Here is a 19700-nt window from a genome sequence, read left to right on the forward strand (position 1 = left end):
AAAGGCAAGAACATAGTTTGGAGGGAGACGGGTGAGTGCTCAGGGGAAGAACAGGAGTCGTCACGCAGACCTGGAAAACGTGGAGGAAGGAGAAGTGAGAGAAAAGGTTACCTGGAAGACCTCGTGTTTCTTCTCTGAACATAAGTATAAATATAGTACTACGGTGTGCTTAGGCTGTTGCTGGAAGGTGAAGTGAGAGTCACCAGAAACGTCAGGGTACTGTGGGACCGCTGGATTTTAAGGCTGCCTGTGGTCTGTTGCCAGTTGTAGACTAAGCCTAGTACTGCAGGCTAAACAGTACCCAGGGACTGACTTAATGTTCTCCCTGGCACGAAGAAAAGATGTCACTCAAGCTGAGAGTGTAAACTTTAGTTATTTAAGTATAGTGGTCTGTGTTAGACAGTACTCTATTCTTCTGCCCTGCGTGCCAGCCCTTCTCCACCCTCAGCTGCTGCCAGTGACCGTTTGCTTTTTGGAACATCTCACAGTTCCTCAGGGCTCTGAATGCTGCACAGCTCCAAACGTAATTGAGCTGCTGACTGCCAGCCAGACTCCTTGCAGCTGCGGAAAGCTGTTTCTTCTTCATGCTTTTTTCCCTTGCTAAATGGAACTAAATAACCTGCTAAAGCTGAGGTGGGAAAGAGGGAGGACTGTCTTCTCCCCCCTGTTTGACAGAGGTTGCTGTCACGTGCATTTGCTTGGAAAGCAGCTTCATGATGAAGGCGAAACGGGCCAGATCTGTGCGCAGGCTGACGAGCCACAACACGCCTTGATTTACAGCTTGTGTGGTTCCTGCCGCAGGGACTGTGCCGCGTTCTGGTTTGGTCAGGAGCACTTTGGGGGTGTGATGTTGTGTGCTGTGCTGTCTCCCCTCTCTTCTGTCCAGTCCGTTGTTGTCACTGCTATTGCTGTGCAGACCTCTGCTGTGGAATAAAGGCCCTTTTGTGCAGGGCCTCAGTGCGATGCCTCTCGGTTCCTCGCGGGCCGTCCAGCTCGCTGGGTTCCCAGGCGTTGCTGCTGACGGATGGACGCGAGGAGAGCAGACACGTGCGGCAGGGAGGGAGCTCCCACCCATCCACGTGTTGGTGCTGCCGGGAGCAGAGCTCTGCTCTGGGACAGCCTTTCTTCCTCCTCTGAAGGTACCACGGGCTTTCCATGTACACAGCAAACTCTGATGCTTCTCCGAAAGCCTCCTTAGCTGTGTGCGTTCTACTATGAGATATGCACAAATGAAGGTTTATCTGCCCCACGTTCCCCTGTGTTTACAGTGGGCTTTAGCCCAGTTCTCCAGTTCATATCCAAGCAAGGATAATTTCATGGACTCCAGTGGGATGATGTTTATAGACTACGTGACCTTGCGTAGGTTTTGTCTCTGTGTGCAACTAATAGCATGCCTCTGCTGAAAGCTGCCTTTGGTTTGGGGGCCTGAAGGGAACTAGGGTCCTAGTGCTGCTCTTGTATGGCCAGAAGAAATGTCTGACCCAAGCCCTGAAGAGTCTGACTAGTAATGTGTTTGTGGGGAACCTACATCCTTGGCGTTGTGTGTTGCCAAAGCTAGAGACTGGATCAGAAGGGAACAGAGTGCATCCTCAGGGTTCATCAAGGAAGTAATCTAAAAGGAAGGAGGCATTTAGGGAGAAATCATAACACACGGGACAAGGCAGTACAGAGTTACCTCAGGTTGCCTGGCTGGGGGACACCGTGGTCAGGCAGCTGGCTTTCCCAGGCGAGGCTCATCCCCTGCATCCAGTTGTTGGGTCCCTCTGAAGGAGAGAAGCTGTGGGCAAGCCCCAGGGGTGGGTGGTGTGTAAAAGCAGCTTACAGTGTCATCCTTTAAGTACAGTGTTGACCTACAGACAAGGGTCTTCTCCCTCCTCCTTTTCTGGTAATGGAGGTGACAGGTAGGTGCCTTGTTTGCCAGTATGAGAACAACTCCTGGGGTTCAGCAGAGATGTGGGGGAGCTTCAGTTCCAGGACTTGCTGCACCCTGTGGCATGTCCCAGACTTGCCAGGGCACAAAGCTGTGGCCTCTGCTAGTGGACAGGCTTTACCAAGGAACCTCCCCCTCCTTTCCACCAGCAGCAGCATTGTACTGCAGTAGTCTTGCCCCCCCGTGAGGCTCTTGTCCCTTGTTACAGTATGTCTGTAAAGCCTCCTTAACTCTTATTTACACAGCACCCATGGTGTGCTAGAGAGATGACTAAGGAGAGGGCTTACATAGCGGTGTAGTTAATTTCTGTGGTGGCTCTTTGTCCTGGCACAAGGGGTAGCATATCGATTAACCTGCTGCAGTACCTCTTCGTGGTGCCACTCAGTGAAGGGCTGCGTGAAAGGCCTGTCCACAGCTGTTGGTGGAGTAGAATACAAATACTAAAATAGCACAGCCTGGTAGGACACAGCCTAGCAGGGTGATTCCTGGCTTGCCCAGGGGTTCTGCATTTGCATGATAAGTGAGGGGTGTACCTGAAAATGGAGCTGCGCTGTTGATTCCTGGCAGCTGTTACACCTGTCAGACCTGTTGCATCGTGTTTTGGTTGTACGTGTTGGCTGATAAGTAGCTGAAGAAACTAGTGTCCCAGCTGTTGTTTATAAATAGCAACAAGCCTTAGAGAGATGAGGGAGAGGGAAGAATATAATACACCTCCCACGTAAGGCCCCTCAGATGCCCTGTCATCTGTGTATGTGCACCGTAGCAGCGGAGGCAGAAGGCTAGGGCACTGGTCGTGCTCGCGTTCATCTGAACTTACCTCTAACACGTTCTCTGCCAGCAGTGAGATCAGCCCATCTGACTGGGGCTCTTGCTAATCATCTTTCTTCCAGGTCGTCAAGACAATTGGTCTAAGAGAGGTCTGGTTTTTTGGACTTCAGTATCAGGACACCAAGGGCTTCTCAACATGGCTGAAGTTGAACAAAAAGGTATGTTTGCTCCAAGCTTTCACTTGTCCTCCTCTTGGAGAGCAGGGGCAAATTCAGTCTCTGTACTTCTGTCAGGGATCTGTTCTTGCCTCTCCATGCACCTGGAGTACTGCAAGATTAGTGAGTAGGTGTTGCCTTCCTTCAGCCCACATGCCCCTTCCCCATGGTACAAGGAGTCCTGGTGTCTGACCTGGTCCTCCTGCATCTAGTCCTGTTTGTTACCCAGGCAGATCCGTTACCCTTCCTGGTAACACGCTAATCTGGGGCTCATGTGAGCATCTTGTTTGGAGAGAAACCTGTAAAGTGACTTACCTAGCACAGATCATAACTAGTCACCTGTCATAAGTCCTGTGGGGAGAGGTGATGGGGTATTTAGCAGTAAGGAGTTGCAAATCCTTGCTTTTCTGCCCACTCACTCTGCACTGGAAAAGAGATTTTTTTTCTGATGCGTGCCTGTCTTCCTGTTCATAAACCTGCTCCCCTTCACTTGGTAAGTGGGCTATAAAATCTGATGACTCCGTTCCAGGTAACGGCCCAGGATGTACGCAAAGAAAGCCCCCTGCTTTTCAAATTCCGTGCCAAGTTCTACCCGGAGGATGTGGCAGAAGAGCTGATCCAGGACATCACGCAGCGCCTTTTCTTCCTCCAAGTGAAGGAGGCAATTCTGAATGATGACATTTATTGCCCTCCGGAAACAGCTGTCCTGCTGGCTTCTTACGCCGTCCAGTCAAAATACGGGGACTTCAACAAAGAGGTGCACAAGTCTGGCTACCTTGCTAGTGACAAACTGCTCCCACAGCGGTAAGTGAACCTGAGTAGTCTTAGAGCTTCTTTGCCTTAAAGGGTTTGGGATTTATTTTTTTTTGGGGGGTGGGGAGAGGTGTCTTGATTGGAATGTTCAGAATAAAATATAGCCTGGTGCCTCTCTCAGGACTGGGATGGGTATTCATTTAATTAAGAGCTTTAATCTTAAACATCCTATTGCTACTGAAGAAACTCTAATCAGAAGTAGTGAGAGAAGCTCCAAAACAAAAATACAAGGAAAAGAGCAACTGAATACAGCTTGTCATTTGTCAGAAATCTGAGTACTGACCAGTGTGTCTCTAGCTAGCCTTATAATAAAACTGTATTTCCTGGTATATTTTTTATGGGGGAACTGTGATACCAATGGAGTATTTAATGAAGCATTTTTCAAGAGTGATGTGACTGTGCATAAATGCAGTGGCTGGTCTCAAACATCTCATGTACCCTTCCTAGAGTTCTGGAGCAGCACAAGCTTAACAAGGACCAGTGGGAGGAGCGGATCCAGGTGTGGCACGAGGAACATCGAGGAATGATTAGGTAATGGATGCAGTGTGAAACTGATGCATTTAAAGTAGTGTGGTGTATGCTAGTGTGCAATGTATGAATGCATACAAAAATCTGTGGCTTGCTTCAGGACGAGTTAGCGTTCTTCAGGTTATTCTGCTCGGGGTAACTAGGTTCACATGCCTCTGCCCTTGCTAGGCCACATCAGCTGGCTGTTCTTAGTAAACCAAAACTGACTTTGCAGACTTTATTATCTATGGGTGACGCTTGGAACCTTTGCCAGCTTGTGGGTGCTCTGCCCATGTAGGAAGACAGCACCTTCTTGTTCTGATGGCTTATAGACTCAAAAAGGAATATCTGCTTTCTTTTTGCGCGCTGCAGAGAAGATGCTGTCTTGGAGTACCTGAAAATTGCACAGGATCTGGAAATGTACGGTGTGAACTACTTCAGCATTAAGAACAAGAAGGGCTCTGAACTCTGGCTGGGTGTAGATGCTCTTGGACTCAACATTTATGAGCAGAGTGACAGGTAATAAACCCCCTCTCCTTGTCATTGCCTTCAGCTCCCTTCCAATATAAAGGCGTTCAAAATGAATCTGTTCTGGAATTCAAGTCTTTAACTAAACTCTACAATTTCTGTATCATTCTTGGCTGTGTTTTTTGACACTGCCAGAATGATCCATAAAATGTGCTGCTTTGGACCAAAAAATACAAGAAATTATCTTATTTGCTTATTAGCAAATCTTATTAAGCTAGTGTTACTTGTATCCTTAGTCTTCCTGCCACAGATGTGTCCTCTAGTTCTGTTTTCCATTAAAAAAAACGAGGATTGAAAAACTGCTGCTTATGTTCGTAGTTCATTTGCATGACTAATTTTGTTTGCTGATTCCAGTCAACATAAGAGTAGTGAAATATGAGGGCAGACTTGGTAGAACTTTGAGCTTTATATTGTAAGTCAAGAATTTGGAATGACTTGGGGCTCTTTTATTTCCTTTTGCTTTCCATTTCTGCAGGCTAACACCGAAAATTGGATTCCCTTGGAGTGAGATCAGAAATATCTCATTCAATGACAAGAAATTTGTTATCAAGCCTATTGACAAGAAAGCACCAGTAAGAAGCAATATTCAAGTTAAACTTTTGGCTTCTTAGTAGAATGATCTTGGTTTTTTTTATGGCACACAATCTTTTCATCAATAGTGTCAACGCTGACTTAAGCAGTGCTCTACTCCCTGGTCTGTTCAGGGCAGTATGCACAGAATGGGTCTAATGGCAGTAAGGTGGTAGTTGGGATTTGTTTCTGGCTAGGAGGGTAGAAATGTATTCAGTATAACCTTAAGCTGTTCAGAGTCAGTGGCAGGGAGAAGCTCTTTGCTTAGGGTTTTTCCTGAGACTGTTCAGACTCTCTGGTAACACAGATTAGGGATCTGAGGCACCTATGTGAACTGTGAATGCTTCCTTTGCAGCCTGTTGGCTTTAGTACTGTGTGGGATGGTCTTTTGCAGTTTTTCACCTTACTTGAAGCTAAAGCTTCAGGTAGTTTTGTAGGCTATGATGGGAGGATTCTTTTTCTTGCGAATTTATAATGAACATAATTGTTTTCATCTTTAAGGCTCATTAATTTCCTGTGTCAGCTGATACCTTCTGTTCTTCTGGTCATTCTTGTTGCATTGCTGCTTGGAAGCATTTTCCTGCTGCTGTTGATCCTTTTTGGCAGAAAAAAGTTATTTATCCATTGGACATAATGTTTAGCACCCTTTGGCATAAGACAAAAGACTACACTTGATGTGGCTGTCCGGACTGTTGCATTAAATAACTAAGAGGGAAGAGAGGTGGGAGAAGTCAGTCTGTGTGCCTGCTAAACCAGCCCCGATGGTGTTTGTAATGAAACAGCGAAGCTGCTGTGCACTCTGTGCTAGGGATGCTTTGCAGTGAAACCCAGCACACTGTAACAACAAGTTGGGCACTTCTGCCCTGTGTGTATTTGTCAGGTTGAATTTCATTCCTGAAAGATAGGTGTCTAACTACCACCACTGCTGACTGAGACACTTAAGAAAAGCTGGCTATCAACTCTAGAAAGCTTAGTGTCTTGGAGCGTATTTGCATACACAGGGGGCTTCTTATGCTGAAAGAACAGGTCTAATGCTGCCTTTTTCTTGTCCCAGGACTTTGTATTCTATGCCCCTCGGTTACGGATTAACAAACGAATCTTGGCACTTTGCATGGGGAACCATGAGCTCTACATGCGCAGACGTAAACCAGATACCATTGAGGTGCAGCAGATGAAAGCACAGGCTCGGGAAGAGAAGCATCAGAAGCAGATGGAGAGGTTGGTAGGGTTCTGAGTAACCTGGACTTGGTCGGTCACTGCACAATAGCATTGTGTGCTAGATAAAGTGCTGGCAGCACCTTAATCTGCTTGAGCCAAAACCAGAGCAGATTGCTTTCTGCTTCAGTAGATCTAATGGGATGATGTAAATAGCACTCATCACAAACGTGAGCCACTGTCACCATCTTAGATTTGCCAGTCTATTTGACAGGACTAATAATGGATCTTGATATAAGGAGATTTCCCTTACAACATTGCTGTTATGAACTTGCCATTGAGATGAATGCCAGCAGAGCTTTTTCTTTCTGCACTTCTATAAAGGGGCATGTCTGGTGTAAAAGTCATCGGTTCAGTGCTGTAGTGCACATCTCTTGTGTGCTCATGGCTTCACTAGGAAGCAGTCCAGTCTGAGTAGCTGTTAATTTGAAATTGCCTGATGACTTCCCCCTCATCAGAGCCCTGCTGGAGAATGAGAAGAAGAAGAGGGAGTTGGCAGAAAAGGAGAAGGAGAAGATTGAGCGTGAGAAGGAGGAGCTAATGGAGAGACTCAAGCAAATTGAGGAGCAAACCAAGAAAGCTCAGCAAGGTAATATGAAATGTTCCAGTATTTCCTTAGATGCATAGTCTGAGTGAGAAGGGTTCAAGTAGTAAAGCCATCGGCATCTCTGAGCCATTTGGCTCTCCAGTAGTGTGTGCTAACTGGTGTTAGGGCCCTGGTTCAGCCTCCTGAAGCTGAGTGTAAGCTCTCCATATGCAACTGCTGAAATAGGACTTGCCTTAGAGATGGATGGCAGCCAAGATGCCTCTGCCAGGGAGAGTACCTTGCAGTTGTTCCTGTGCTGGCTAGAAGCTTTATCCCAGCACATCTGTAGAGGAAGGAGTCAAAAAGTGTAGCAGGGGTCACACCAGCCAGTACTCTGGTTTGATTATTATCTAATTGCTTGGCCAGTGTTACCATGTGGTGTTGCCCAAGCAAAATGCTGTATGCTTCTCTGCCTTTAAGGATGTCATTTTGGGATGGGTACTTCCCCACAAATCAACTGGGCAAGTAATCTGTTGGCTTGGAACAGGCCTGGCTCTTAGTCTTCTAGCTCCGGTTACAATGTGAAGGTGAGGAAAGGTGACAGTTGCTTGTATCTCTCCTTTACCTGTCCCTCTGAAGGCAAACCCTCATCCAGAACATAGGTGTAAGGGCACCTTCCTCTTCTACTGCCAATCTTCACTTGATCTCTCTTCAAATGCGCTCCCCTGTTCTTTCAGAACTGGAAGAACAGACCCGCAGAGCTATGGAGCTGGAACAGGAGAGAAAACGAGCTCAGGAGGAAGCAGAGAAACTGGCTAAAGAACGTAGAGAAGCAGAAGAGGCAAAGGAGGCCCTATTGAAAGCATCCCATGATCAGCAAAAGACCCAGGAACAGCTGGTAAGTGGATGAGCTGAAAATCGGGTAGGGAAAATAGTGACAGGGTAGGCATCTAAGCTCTTGAAGCAAACCAGGCTATGAGTATAGTGAGGAGGCATACTTTGATTCTTTAATTTTTAGTGTCAAACAGATGAACTTACACCTAAATGCAAGTGGTTTTGTACAGAAGATCTGGATTGTTGTGCTTTTTCCCTTTTTTTGTATGTGAAGCTGGGAACAGAGTGATAGAGCTCACTAATTGCTTTCTCAGGTTTGGATTCAAAGAATTGAGTTCTGAAGCTCTGGAGAAGAAGAAAAAAGCAAAACCACACAAAACCCAAAACTCTTTTCGCTTCCTTTTCCCTTGCATCATGGAGATATTGGTGGGACTTTCTCCTTACTGGAAAGATGTTAGAGATACTGTTTTTATTCAGGACTTGGAATAAATGCTTCACTTAGCAAGTACTTTGGTTTTGTCCCCACTAAAAGCCTTTCTTCTGCAGGCTGCTGAGATGGCAGAACTCACAGCCAGGATCACGCAGCTGGAGCTGGCCAGGCAGAAGAAAGAGAGCGAGGCCCAGGAGTGGCAACAGAAGGTAAAGCAGAATCTGAGCAAACAGCAGTGCTTTTTGTGGAGTTGCTCTTCATTCTGTGTTGTGACCTAAACTACTGCACTAGATACCACACTAGACTGTCTGCAAGCTTGAGGCCACTGTAAATACCCAGTTTGCTTTTCTTGGTGGAGTGAGTGCCTTATTCTAACTCCATGTAGAAATAATTTTACTAATTAGGCCTATAGCCCATTTTCCATGAATTATAACCATTCTTCAAATCTCTGAATTATCAGCCAGCAGAAAGTTTTGCAAATGACTGTGGCTGAGTAGCTTTGGAACATACCACTTCAGTGTGCAAGAGGTGCAAGGTTTCCTGTAATAAGCCCTGAGTAGTGCTTCTGCGAGAAGTCTCACGTGCTCAGGATTATATGGACTAACTCACTGTGCGTGCCCTACTGCAGGCACAGATGGTGCAGGAGGACCTAGAAAAGACCAAAGAGGAACTGAAGACTGCCATGAGCACACCTCACGTCACTGAGCCCATGCACTCTGAGAATGAGCATGATGATGAGCAGGATGAGAATGCGGCAGAAGCCAGTGCTGAGCTACGGTCGGAGGCCACCATCAAGGACCGCAGTGAGGAGGAGCGCACCACTGAAGCAGAGAAGAACGAACGGGTCCAGAAACACTTGAAGGTAAGAAGTTGGCAGCAGAGAGGGTGTGTGTCTGGGTGCTGCTTCTATTCTTCTCACCATTAATTGCAACTGAGAGGTAATACTGATACTTAAAAAAAAGTGGGGGGGCAAGAGGGCTGAGCATGATCTTGCCAGGTAGCTGCTTAACCATTGAGCAGAGAGGCAGATCTAGTCTCCTGGCACTTGAATTCCATTTCGCTGGAAGTAGTGAAGTATTTTCAAGCAGTGCCAAAAAGCAGCATCTGTCAGATGTAGTGTGCTTGTGTGAGTCTTGCCAGCCATCTGACAGCTGTTCATAGCCCTGGTTGCCATGAACCGGAGAGCTTGGTCCAGTCCCTATCAAGCAGCTGTCTGTAACCGTCTTGTCTGACTGAGCTGCATTGCGGAACCCTGAGCGCAGCTGCTAGGGCTCAGCGTGGGGGGAGCAGTGCTGCACCACCTTCTCATAAGGAACTCCAGTGTTCTGGTGTTAACTCCTTCCAAGCATTTCGTGGCGCCGCCTGCCAGCTGCCTGACGTGCATCAGGCTTTGCTTGTTCTGCATCGTGCTGCGGTGGTTACGCACAGGCAGAGTGTCAGAGGTGCACTGTGTCTTCTGCAGCAAGTTTCTTTTGTGGTAGAAGGCTAGTAATTGCTCAAATTCTGCAAGATGCTCCTGTTGTCTTTAGAGATCCCTCCACTTGATTCTTCTTCTGAAGTACACTGGAGATGGTCTGTCTTACTGTGCGAGACAAAGATAAATAAGGTGACAGACTGCCTCATGTTTTCTACCTTCAAGTGTTAGGGAAAAATATAACAACTTCCACAGAATCACAGAATTGTTTACATTGGAAGGGACCTCTTAAGATCATCTAGTCCCACTTCCTTGCTCAAGCAGGGTCAGCTAGAGCAGATTGCCCAGAACTGTAAAGATTCGGGCTTCTCTGTCTCCTGTCTCCACGGATATTGAATCTTTAGGAGGATGAGCCAGGAACCTCCTTGTCCAGCTTTGAGTCTCCGGCACGTGCTAACCTATGGCTATCTGTTTCCCCTTCTCCAAAGGCTCTTTCCTCAGAGCTGGCAAATGCTCGGGATGAAACCAAGAAGACAGCCAACGATATGATCCACGCTGAGAACATGCGCCTAGGCCGAGACAAGTACAAGACCCTCCGTCAGATTCGGCAGGGCAACACCAAGCAGCGCATTGATGAGTTTGAGTCCATGTAAACTCTCCCCTGCACCTGCTGCCCTGCACTCTCTTCTCCCCTCTTTCCCATCCTCTCCCATCATTCACTCGTAATCGTGCTACGCTGGAACCACTACAGAAGAGTGACCATGGCCTTATTTATCGAGTCTTGGGCAAATGCTGTAGTTAAGCAACAGAAGAATAGTATTTACATCTTCCTGGGGTGGCTTGGGAAAGCAAACACGTATTGGGGCAAATCTGAAATCAATTGGCTTTGGGTAAAGTCTCGCTGCATTTAGTGTTGTATTGCTTACTGAAGTGGCTGTGATGCTGTCCTCTCCTGTTGGGTGGGGAGGCCAGCAGATACTTTTACTGAATTACCTGCCATAAAGTGCTAACAGTTTGACACTGTGCCTTCCTACTAACTTGCACAAGCTTCAGTATTAAGCTTAGTAGCCAGGGTCTGAATTCCTCACTTAATACAGGGTCTAAATTACGTAGTTGAGAAGGGGAGGCTGGAGCTTAGGAGGAAGGGCTGGAGGTAGAATGTGGACTTTCTTTCTAAAAGACCAAAGCTTTTGTCCTTCAAACGTAAGCAGACCAAACAGATTCTGTGGCGTTCCTGCTGGTGTTGCCTTTTGTGGTTTAATGATGGAACTTCAAAATTCCTAATCGCAAGGAGGCCTTTGGAATATTCCCACTGATGCAGTGTGGTTTGGAGCCTCGACTTCCCTGCCTTCCAGAAGTTTTGTCTCTGGTAAATGGCTTTGTTCACTGTCGTTTGTCTGACTTGAATGTAACCAGTGAGGCAGAGAGAGCTAAAGAACACTGCTTTCCTTTTTGGGTTGGGCAATGGAAACCTAAAGGGGCAGGTAGAAACGTAAAAGATTAAAAATTCCTGTAGCTGTATTTTTCCCTTGCTGAACCAGGACATTTCTAGTCGTGTGAACAGGATTTCAGGTTTTTCCCTAAGAGGCCTTTTTAGCACAGAGTCATTGGTGCCTTATGACTATGTATAGATCTACTGTAGCTCAGATGTCTTTGGTTTAAAGTAGATGCAATCATAAAAAGTGATCAGCAACTGGGGACCAAAAACTACTCTTGTATCTGGGTCACGTACAAGATTGCATCTGTCTTCCTGGCTTCAAGCAGCATTTGAGGGGAGAGGATCCCGAGATACTTGTCCAATTGCTGCCTTAATCCTCACTAGCATTCTGCCAGATCCCTGGCTCGGTGCTTTTCCTTCCCCAGAAGGATGCTTTGGCCCTTTAGCTTTCAGAACAGAAGGCTCTGTCTCTTAGAAATGGGACACTACTGGCTGTGAGACTGGTCCTGAGAGCAATTTGTACCAGCTCTTTTAATACCCATCACCTCCTGTCTTCCAAGCTATCCCTGCTGTAGCTACCCAGAATCCTTCCTGCCACTTCTGGGGAGGAAACAGCCATGTATGCTCAGGGTTGAATTGGATTTTGCCTTGATCCTTCACAGAAGGAGATGTTAACCTTCAGAAGAGGCCTCTTAAAAATGGATTACACCTACGATGGAGTCCTGATTTGCTTTGCCCTCCTTGGATTAGCCTGTCCCTATAGGAAGTCATCAGGCTAGCCTGCAATTTATTTTGTTGCCTATCAGGATCCTAAATCTTGTGACTTTCTCAGTTTTGTGGATTCCCCCTTTGTATGGTATCACTGCTAGTGGTGACAGAAGGGGAACATCTGAATGCTAGAGCATTTTCAGCTCCCTGCTCTGTAGGAAAGGTAAAGGGGGATTGTGCCAAAAAGAAATGTTCATGATAGTGTTAGTAAACTGCAGTATTTCCCCAAGAATTCCTTGGGCTGCTGGAAACAACCTTATCAGTGCTGTATTATTTTATTTTTGGAAGCAATACAAGTCTGGAGATCCACACAAATACCAACCAACCTCTGTTAGGAGCATGGCTTAGCGTGTTGCTTCTAAACATCCAGATAAGTCACGCGTGAGCCCCCTCTCTGCCCTGGACACAGCGTGCTTTTAGAGGGGACACGACGTGGTGAGCTTTTGGTTGGCCAAAACCACGTGCCTCAGGACTTTGAAAGTCACAAAGGAAAGATTGCAGTTAAATTTGTCAGAACTGGTTTGCGTGTTTCTGTGCGCAAGGGTTATCGGCACTGGCTCTACGCGTGTCTCATTGCTGGGGGAACAGACAACCTTTACACTTCTGTTTTGGTGCTTTAAAGCTGGTTCTCAGCACTTCTGCTCTGTCCATGGCAACCATTGATGCAATTTGGCAGGAGAAAAGCCTTTATTACGTTTTAACAATTTCCTAACAAGCTGATGTATGGTGCCTGGAATATGTGTTCAAATAATAAACCAGTAAACCCTTTCTGCTTTGATGGGTCACACAACACTGCTGAGCTCATGCATTATGATGCTGGCATGACTTCTGGTTATAGGGTTTTTTAAATCGTTCTAATTCCACATGGTCCAATATAGGAATAGAACGTCTTGTGCCAGTGAGTCCACCTAACTCTTTGTAGTTGTTTCAGCCCTGCCGCCTTCTTAACCAGTATTATATTCCAGTGGTATCTAACGATATTTGATTTCAATACTTCTAGCTATGCACAATTAGAAAATATTAGTAATGGGATGGATGATATGTTTATGGTCCTCCTTCCCTTGGAAATGTATACTGTATTGTAAAGAAATGATATTTTGCAAGAAAACTAATGTAAGAAGCTTTCAGTATTACGGTGAGATTTGTAGACACGTTTTTTATTTGTTAGAATACAGTGAATTGTTCTTCCTCTCCATGTTCCAGTTTAATTGGATAACTACTCCTCTTGGGGGTCCGGGGAGGGAAGTACAAATGTTTTGCCGGGCTTTTTTTGTTTTATTTTTTTTTTTGTTGCTGTAAATTATGTTGAGGTTTTTTGACCAGTCTTTTTCTGGATTATAATAAAACATCAGTTCCTTAAGGTTGTGGAGTAATTCATGGGTCCATGTGCTAATCTGCAGAGAAAACCTTGATATTGAGGCTTTTTTTTTTTTTCCCCTGTTTGGAGGAGTTGTTAAAATCCATACCCTGTTCTTCCTAAAGTGCCAATAAAGTTCAGAGAAATTTAGCAGATGTTGTCTGGCTGGTTACTTAAGGCTTGCTTTGAGTCTCGTGCTGTGTCTCCGAGCTAAACAGGTCTGCCGTGTGCTTCCCGAGAGGTCAGCCCTGCAGCGCGCTCGCAAGTAAGGAGATCTTGCTGCGTCCTGGAAAGCACCTGCTTGAGTAACATCCCTCTCCCCTCCCCAGCCCTCCAGGCTGTTTGATTGGAGCTGGTACTGGAATCCACGTGTCTTTGTGGAGACACTGAGTGTAAATTTATATCGTGTTTAGCCTGCAAATGGACTGGTCAAACGGAGGAGGAGGAGGAGGAGCTGCTGTTGGAACTTGCCACTGGTGAGCCCCAGCTGTGCCGTGCCCCGGCCCGTGTGCATCCACGACCAGGTTAGCGTGCAGAGCGTGGCCAGGCCTCGATGCTGCTGCTTGCCCCCGGCGTCCTGCTGGGTCTGTCCTGCCCTGACCCTGTACCGGGGATTTCAGCCGGTTTGTTTTGCGGCCGCCTTGCCATGGCTGTCTCTGCCTGGGTTTCATGGGGTCTCAGGACGGGGTCCGGTGACGGATGAGCATGGCTACTGCCGCCTTTCTGCTAATGAGCTGTGTGGTCTTTGTTTGTAGATGCTTTCCTTGTGGTTGTGAAGAGAGGCTTTGCAGAACAGTGCCTCACAGTTGCTGCACTGCAGAATGAGGCAGAGATCTCATCAGAACGTGTTAGTGCTCAGAGAACTGGTGCTAGGGGAGAAACCTGAACTTACCTACAAACAAAACGTGAAGTGTGGAGCAATGGAGACTTCTGCAATCCCCACCAGGCTTGGCATGGATCCAGTTTCCATAGGTGAGTCTTTCTTGTTCCTTCCTTCCAGGATTCCCAAAACCTGAACACCACGGGAGGAATTGCATGTTTCCTTCAATGCTACTGCAGCCTTCAAGTGAAGGTTGCACTGGTCTGGCAAGGTTGCTGTCACAAATGGGGTTCTTGCTGCTCTTATTGCCCTTGCTTCTCGATGGACAATACCTCTCAGCTTGTGCTTAAATTTCTGGAGTCTCTGAGGACACTGTGCTTGCAGTCAGATTACTCTTCTGCATGAGTGGCCTGGCTTTCATGGCATTCCCTTGCCTGTATCTGCGGAGACTTAAGAGGCTTGGTAATACTGCAGTTACGTATACCTGTATTCAGTTTGTATTTGATGAAATGGAAGTGCAAAGCATTAATGGCTGAAGGCTGCTCCTGTGCAGGACCATGTAGTAAAAAAAATTCAAAACACTTGATTCTTCAGATCTGCTGGAAGGCATTTTGTAGTTTAGAATCAGAAATTTGTATCTAACCTCTAGTTTGTGTAGAAAGCTGCTGCTGGATTTGCTATGCTGTCTGTGATACATTTCAGATCCAGTTTAGGCTACATCTACAAGTGTTCGGGGCCCAGATGCTTTTGTCTGTGGGACAGGGACAGCCTGGAGCATTAAAAGGCGCTCAGAAGAGCCAGGGACCAAAAATGTTGGTTTTTTTGCAGGTTCTGGAATGTGGCTTCATTAAGCAGTGCAGCTTACTAAGAACTCTAAAGAAAGGCCAAAGTAACTGTAGAGTCAAGTTTTCACTGAGATAAATCTGTCTGGTGGACTACTGCATTTGGCCTAGGATGCTTTGTCCTCCTGCTCGGAGTTGGTGCAACGGTAGAAACAAGGCTGGGACTGCTTTTTGCTTCTCGTTTTCACTTTCTCAGGCAGGGAATTGCAAGGGGTTGGTCTCCAAGTTCTGGTTTGGTTTGATGTAGACAGGTCCTGTAGGGACTCCTCTAGGTAGATGACAAGCTTATTGGCTGCTTGCTCAGGCTAATGCATTTGGAGGGAAGCATGGGCATTTTTACTGTTTAAGTGACCTGGTGTGAGGTCCTCAGTGGACAGATGAGCAGGCTCGGTAGCCTTCTGGCCACTTCTTTTTTTTTCCTGTGATGAACAACAACAGAATATGAACACCCTCTGATGCCACGTTTATCAATTCAGGTCAATTTGTGTAGGATATTGTTAGTAACTATGGCAACTTAGTAAGGGAACTAGATTAGATTTTGCTCTCTGCTTATCAGGGTAGGAGTCTGCCTTTTGACAGCGCTATCCTCTTGAAATCTGTTTTGGGTTGTGGAACCAGTAGACAGTCTCTGAGATACCAAACAAGGTTTGTTCCCTGCTTTCTCATGTTAGCTGGTCCTAGAAGCTGCTGCTTCTGTCTGTAACCTGGCTTCAGACTTGGTGCATCGTGCTGCAGTAGTTCTCCATTAAGTAGCTGCTAACAGCTGTTTTCCATCATCTTGCAAAGCTTGATAATGCAATGTACAGGGTAAGGTGTGATAATTGTACACGGTTTTATGGCAGCTGCTTGAATATCTACGAAGGTGGACTACCTCCCAGTGAGAAAGCAGAGAATGGCTGAGGTGTGGCTTGTGCGCCCTGTACGATCAGTGTGGCTGTTCTGTGCCAGCTTGGCAGCTATACGTAACTCAGTGTTGGGCATTCAGTCTAATTATCTTACACCAGTGTATAATCAGAGCACGTGACAACTGGCAGAGAACAGTGTAAATCATCTGTGACTGATGTCAACCTGTAACTGCTGCATACCCTTACGCAAGTTGACTCCACATGTGATGTTAATGTCTCCCTTGCAGAAAAATTAACTTATCTGTAAGAAAAAGGATCTGAGCCTTAATGCATCGAATGTTGCTGGCTTTGTCTTGCAGGTCTGTAGCTCTAATTTAAGTGCAGTTTGTGGACAAGGGTTCAGGTCCTTCTGACTGAACAATGCCTAAACGAACATCTAGCACTAAGTGATGCGTCTCTGAAAGTTACTAGTAATCTTAAGATGGACTTTCTCAGGATAGATGGCAGGAGGAAGTGAGTATAGGGAGAAGTGGAGGAAAGAATGAGGAGGAGACATTAAGGAAAGAGTAGTGCTGAGACTGCAAAAAGGAATATTGGGAGCTCCCGGAAGGGACTGTACCTTCAACTTCTGTTGAGAATGCACTTGCTCTGAGCAGGTGTTAATACCATTGATACAGCTTTCTGGTGAGCAGAGCTAGTTGGAAAATTACAAGCACCCATGATTGCTATTGCCTCTGATTGTGCATCATCTTTTAAAGAAATATAAGCCAGGGCTGATCTTCAATCATCAAGATTGACTGAAGGGTCAAGGGGATGTGGAATATACTGCTTTTGAGCTGGGAGGTTACGGTGAAGGCTGTCTATACCCCACATGCAGCAGTACTGCCCTCCCATCCATCTTTGAAGCATCCTTGACTGACTGAAGGAGAAGCATCTGCAAGTGAAGGCCTTGGCTGGGTCATGGTAACTTCTTAGTGGCCTTCACCCAGCCAGGCAGCAGCTGCATTGCCAGAGGTGGCTGCTGTCAAGAAGCCCTGTTGTGAGTTCATTTTGTTTCCTTGTTGCAGCGTTAAGCCCATCTCTGATGATTGCATTGCTGCCCTCTTGCTTCCAGTGGTGAAAATTCGGCCCTTGCTCCTTTTGTTTGTAGTGAACGTTGCTGAACATCTGGAGGAAGGTTGAAGCAGGCAGACAGTCTTGTTTGAGAGATGTAGAAATGAGGCACGTTTACAGTCTTCAGCCCAAGCCTCCAGCCTCTACGAGGCAGTGTCTGAGACTTGATGGTCAGCGCTTTGTCTGCAGGTGTCTGTTCAGGGCATCTGCTCTGGGGCAGCGCTCTGTACCTGCTCCTATGGGCTTGGAGAAAGCAGAACAAGCACAGGTTTCCTGCTTGCTTTTATTAGCAGCTTATTCTGGAACAGGAAAGGGGGTTGGTGGGTTTTCATAGTGACCATGGGGAAGGGGGATTCTAGTTCTGTTCAGGGGCTTTAGTTCTGTGTATGTCAGCAGCCTGTATCTGCTTCCGTACAGGAGTACTTGTGGGGTGGTGGGCTTGGTAGGAGGTGAGGGGTAAGCTGTTCTTGCTGCCCAAGCTAAGAACGAAGGCTGTGTTCTGGAAACCTCCATTATTCGTGGGTCTGTGTGCCTGCTGCTCTGACTACAGTCCCTGAGACTTCACCCATGCGAACAGCACGGGCTTGCCTGTGGCTGCCTCTTGGCGACTGAGCCGGTGCAGCTCTGGCAAGAGCACTGCTGTCTCAGGTGCGTGCTTTGTCCATCATCCCTCATTCCCTCTCCTCAGAGGCCAACCAAGAATCCTTTTCCCCATTTCCTTGAGAGGTAAAACAAGGCACAGAGGATGATGTGTTTCTTCCAAGGCAGAAGAGTTGTGGCTGAACCCAGTGGCCCATTTCACAGAACTCGGCTTGGACTTGCAGCTCTGCGCCCTTCATGTGCCCGGACGGCGCCTTCCCACCGACCCGGCCGAGGGCGTGGGCCGGTCCTGCTCGATCCAAACAGTGAAGGAGCGATGGCTTCTGTACCAGGGCACAGTGCTGGCCTTCAGCTTCACTGTGACTTGTGGAACTGCTTGCTCAGTCCCTCCCTCCCCTCTGGACTCTCTTCCTTCGGGAGTTCCACTGTTGAGCACCTGGGACTCTATCAAATACTGATTTGATAAAATCCTCCAGTATTGGAGCAAACGGGTGTTAATTTGCTTGCCTGGATGACACCTGTAATCCTTCTGCATACGCTGCAGCTTGCTGGTGGACAGAGCCCAGGTGGTTTCTGACTTGTCTGATTTCTGTCCCTTCCCTCTCCTGCTCTTGTGGCTGCTCTGCTGCAGGACAGGCTGCCTCTCCTGATTCATCCTGCTCCTTCTGATTCGTCTGCTCCTGCTCCTCTGCAGAGGAACTTCTTCCTCCCTTGATCTATCAAATGTATCAAATCTTGATGCAAATGGTAGTGGAGTTAGTCTCGCAAGCCCAGAACTGCAGCATCACTAAAACTATATTAATGTGTATATTAATAACTACAGGATTACACAATGATTTTCATCTGCTTTCGGAGAGGCAGCAGACTAGCATGGTAACTGTAAACCTTCCACCTAGGGTCTCTTGGAAGCCACAAAGTTTACAGAAGAGATATGCTGGTCAGAGCTGTTTGCACAGAGTGTCTTCCACCCAGAGGAACCGATGCAAGTCTGCCTTGTGCTGCTGTGCCTGCGTGTTTGCTGAGCCAGCCCGTGGGAGGACTGAAACTCTCACGGTGGTCAGTGCAGTGCTGACTTCAATCTGTTTACTACTTGTGCAGAAGTCAGGAGCGAGGTGGACTTAATGGCACCTCAGAGCTGTTCCGGACATTTGCATGGGAGTCCCTAGGCTGGGCGGAGGGGGAAGGTTGCCCTCTGTGTGGTGCACAAGAAATTGGACAATGTATTTCAAGCTAGAAAACCACTTCCTTCCCAGCCTGTGCTAACACATCGCTGGAGGTGCAGGCGCAGCCACCGCGCTGACGGAGTGCGACCCACTGTCAGGCAAGGCGGGGTGTGCCTGGGTGCACGCTGCTGGAGACCTGGCTTCTGCCAGCCTTCTGTGAAACAGAGCTAGAGCTGTGTCTGTCCTGCCCATAGAGCATGTGCTGACCTCCAAAGCAACACTTTGAGGGGTTTTTTTCAAAGCAAGGATATTTGTGCTTAGTTGTTGTTTTTCTGTCGGCTGGTTTGTTTTTTGTGGGAGGAGTGGTTGTTTGCAAAGCTTTCTATTTCTGTGTCCTGGGCTAAACGAACACTGGTTCACTCAGGAGAGGCTGCGTTTACTTCTAGGCTTGCTGCTAGACGGAGTGAGGGAGAGGAGGGAAAAGGAGAACTAACTTCTGCCCTTTTTCCCCTGCTTCAAAGACCTTAAAACAGAGTATTTGAACTCATATAGGACATGCTTCTCTCCCACCCCAGCAGAGTTGTTCCTGCTTTCACCAGAGGACAGTTGTCCCCTTTACTGCCTCTCGCCTCCCCACAGGACTGGGTAGGATGATCTCAGACCCGACTTCCCTCTCTCCCAGCGGGTGGCATTGACCTGGCACTTGCTGTGCTCCGAGTTCCCGGCAAGGAGAGAGGTCAGCGCCAGGCAAACACACAAACGTCCTTGCTGTGAAACACTAGATATATGTGCATCAGTTATCTCTCCATTCAAGGTTTGCTGGAGAGATAAGATGCTTTGTGGTTTGTTTGGATGTGCTGTGGCCCCTTCCCTTGCGTCTCTCACGGCAAGCCTTGCTTTCCTTCTACAGAAATGACAGAACGGGGCTGCCTCCTGCACCTCGGTAGTGCCTGAAGAGCGAAGGCAGGACTGGGCAGAGTCCCTCAGCTGCAGAGGCTGCACAG

At 47.3% G+C, this 19700-nt stretch overlaps 1 protein-coding gene across 1 annotated transcript in view; it reads left to right on the forward strand.

Moving 5' to 3' along the window:
• Positions 1 to 10565, forward strand: part of MSN (moesin) — a 40050-nt gene extending 29485 nt beyond the window's left edge. The window contains exons 3-13 of the mRNA XM_068411820.1: positions 2821 to 2916; positions 3443 to 3717; positions 4174 to 4257; positions 4606 to 4752; positions 5237 to 5333; positions 6386 to 6549; positions 7005 to 7135; positions 7810 to 7970; positions 8453 to 8545; positions 8965 to 9198; positions 10239 to 10565. Coding sequence (XP_068267921.1) covers positions 2821 to 2916; positions 3443 to 3717; positions 4174 to 4257; positions 4606 to 4752; positions 5237 to 5333; positions 6386 to 6549; positions 7005 to 7135; positions 7810 to 7970; positions 8453 to 8545; positions 8965 to 9198; positions 10239 to 10403 — 1647 coding nt within the window. The 3' untranslated portion in view covers positions 10404 to 10565. The remainder of the gene's footprint in view (positions 1 to 2820; positions 2917 to 3442; positions 3718 to 4173; positions 4258 to 4605; positions 4753 to 5236; positions 5334 to 6385; positions 6550 to 7004; positions 7136 to 7809; positions 7971 to 8452; positions 8546 to 8964; positions 9199 to 10238) is intronic.
• The last annotated feature ends 9135 nt before the right edge of the window (positions 10566 to 19700 follow it).

This window comes from Nyctibius grandis, chromosome 13, assembly GCF_013368605.1.
Source record: "Nyctibius grandis isolate bNycGra1 chromosome 13, bNycGra1.pri, whole genome shotgun sequence".
In the NCBI taxonomy this organism is placed as follows: Eukaryota; Metazoa; Chordata; class Aves; order Nyctibiiformes; family Nyctibiidae; genus Nyctibius; species Nyctibius grandis.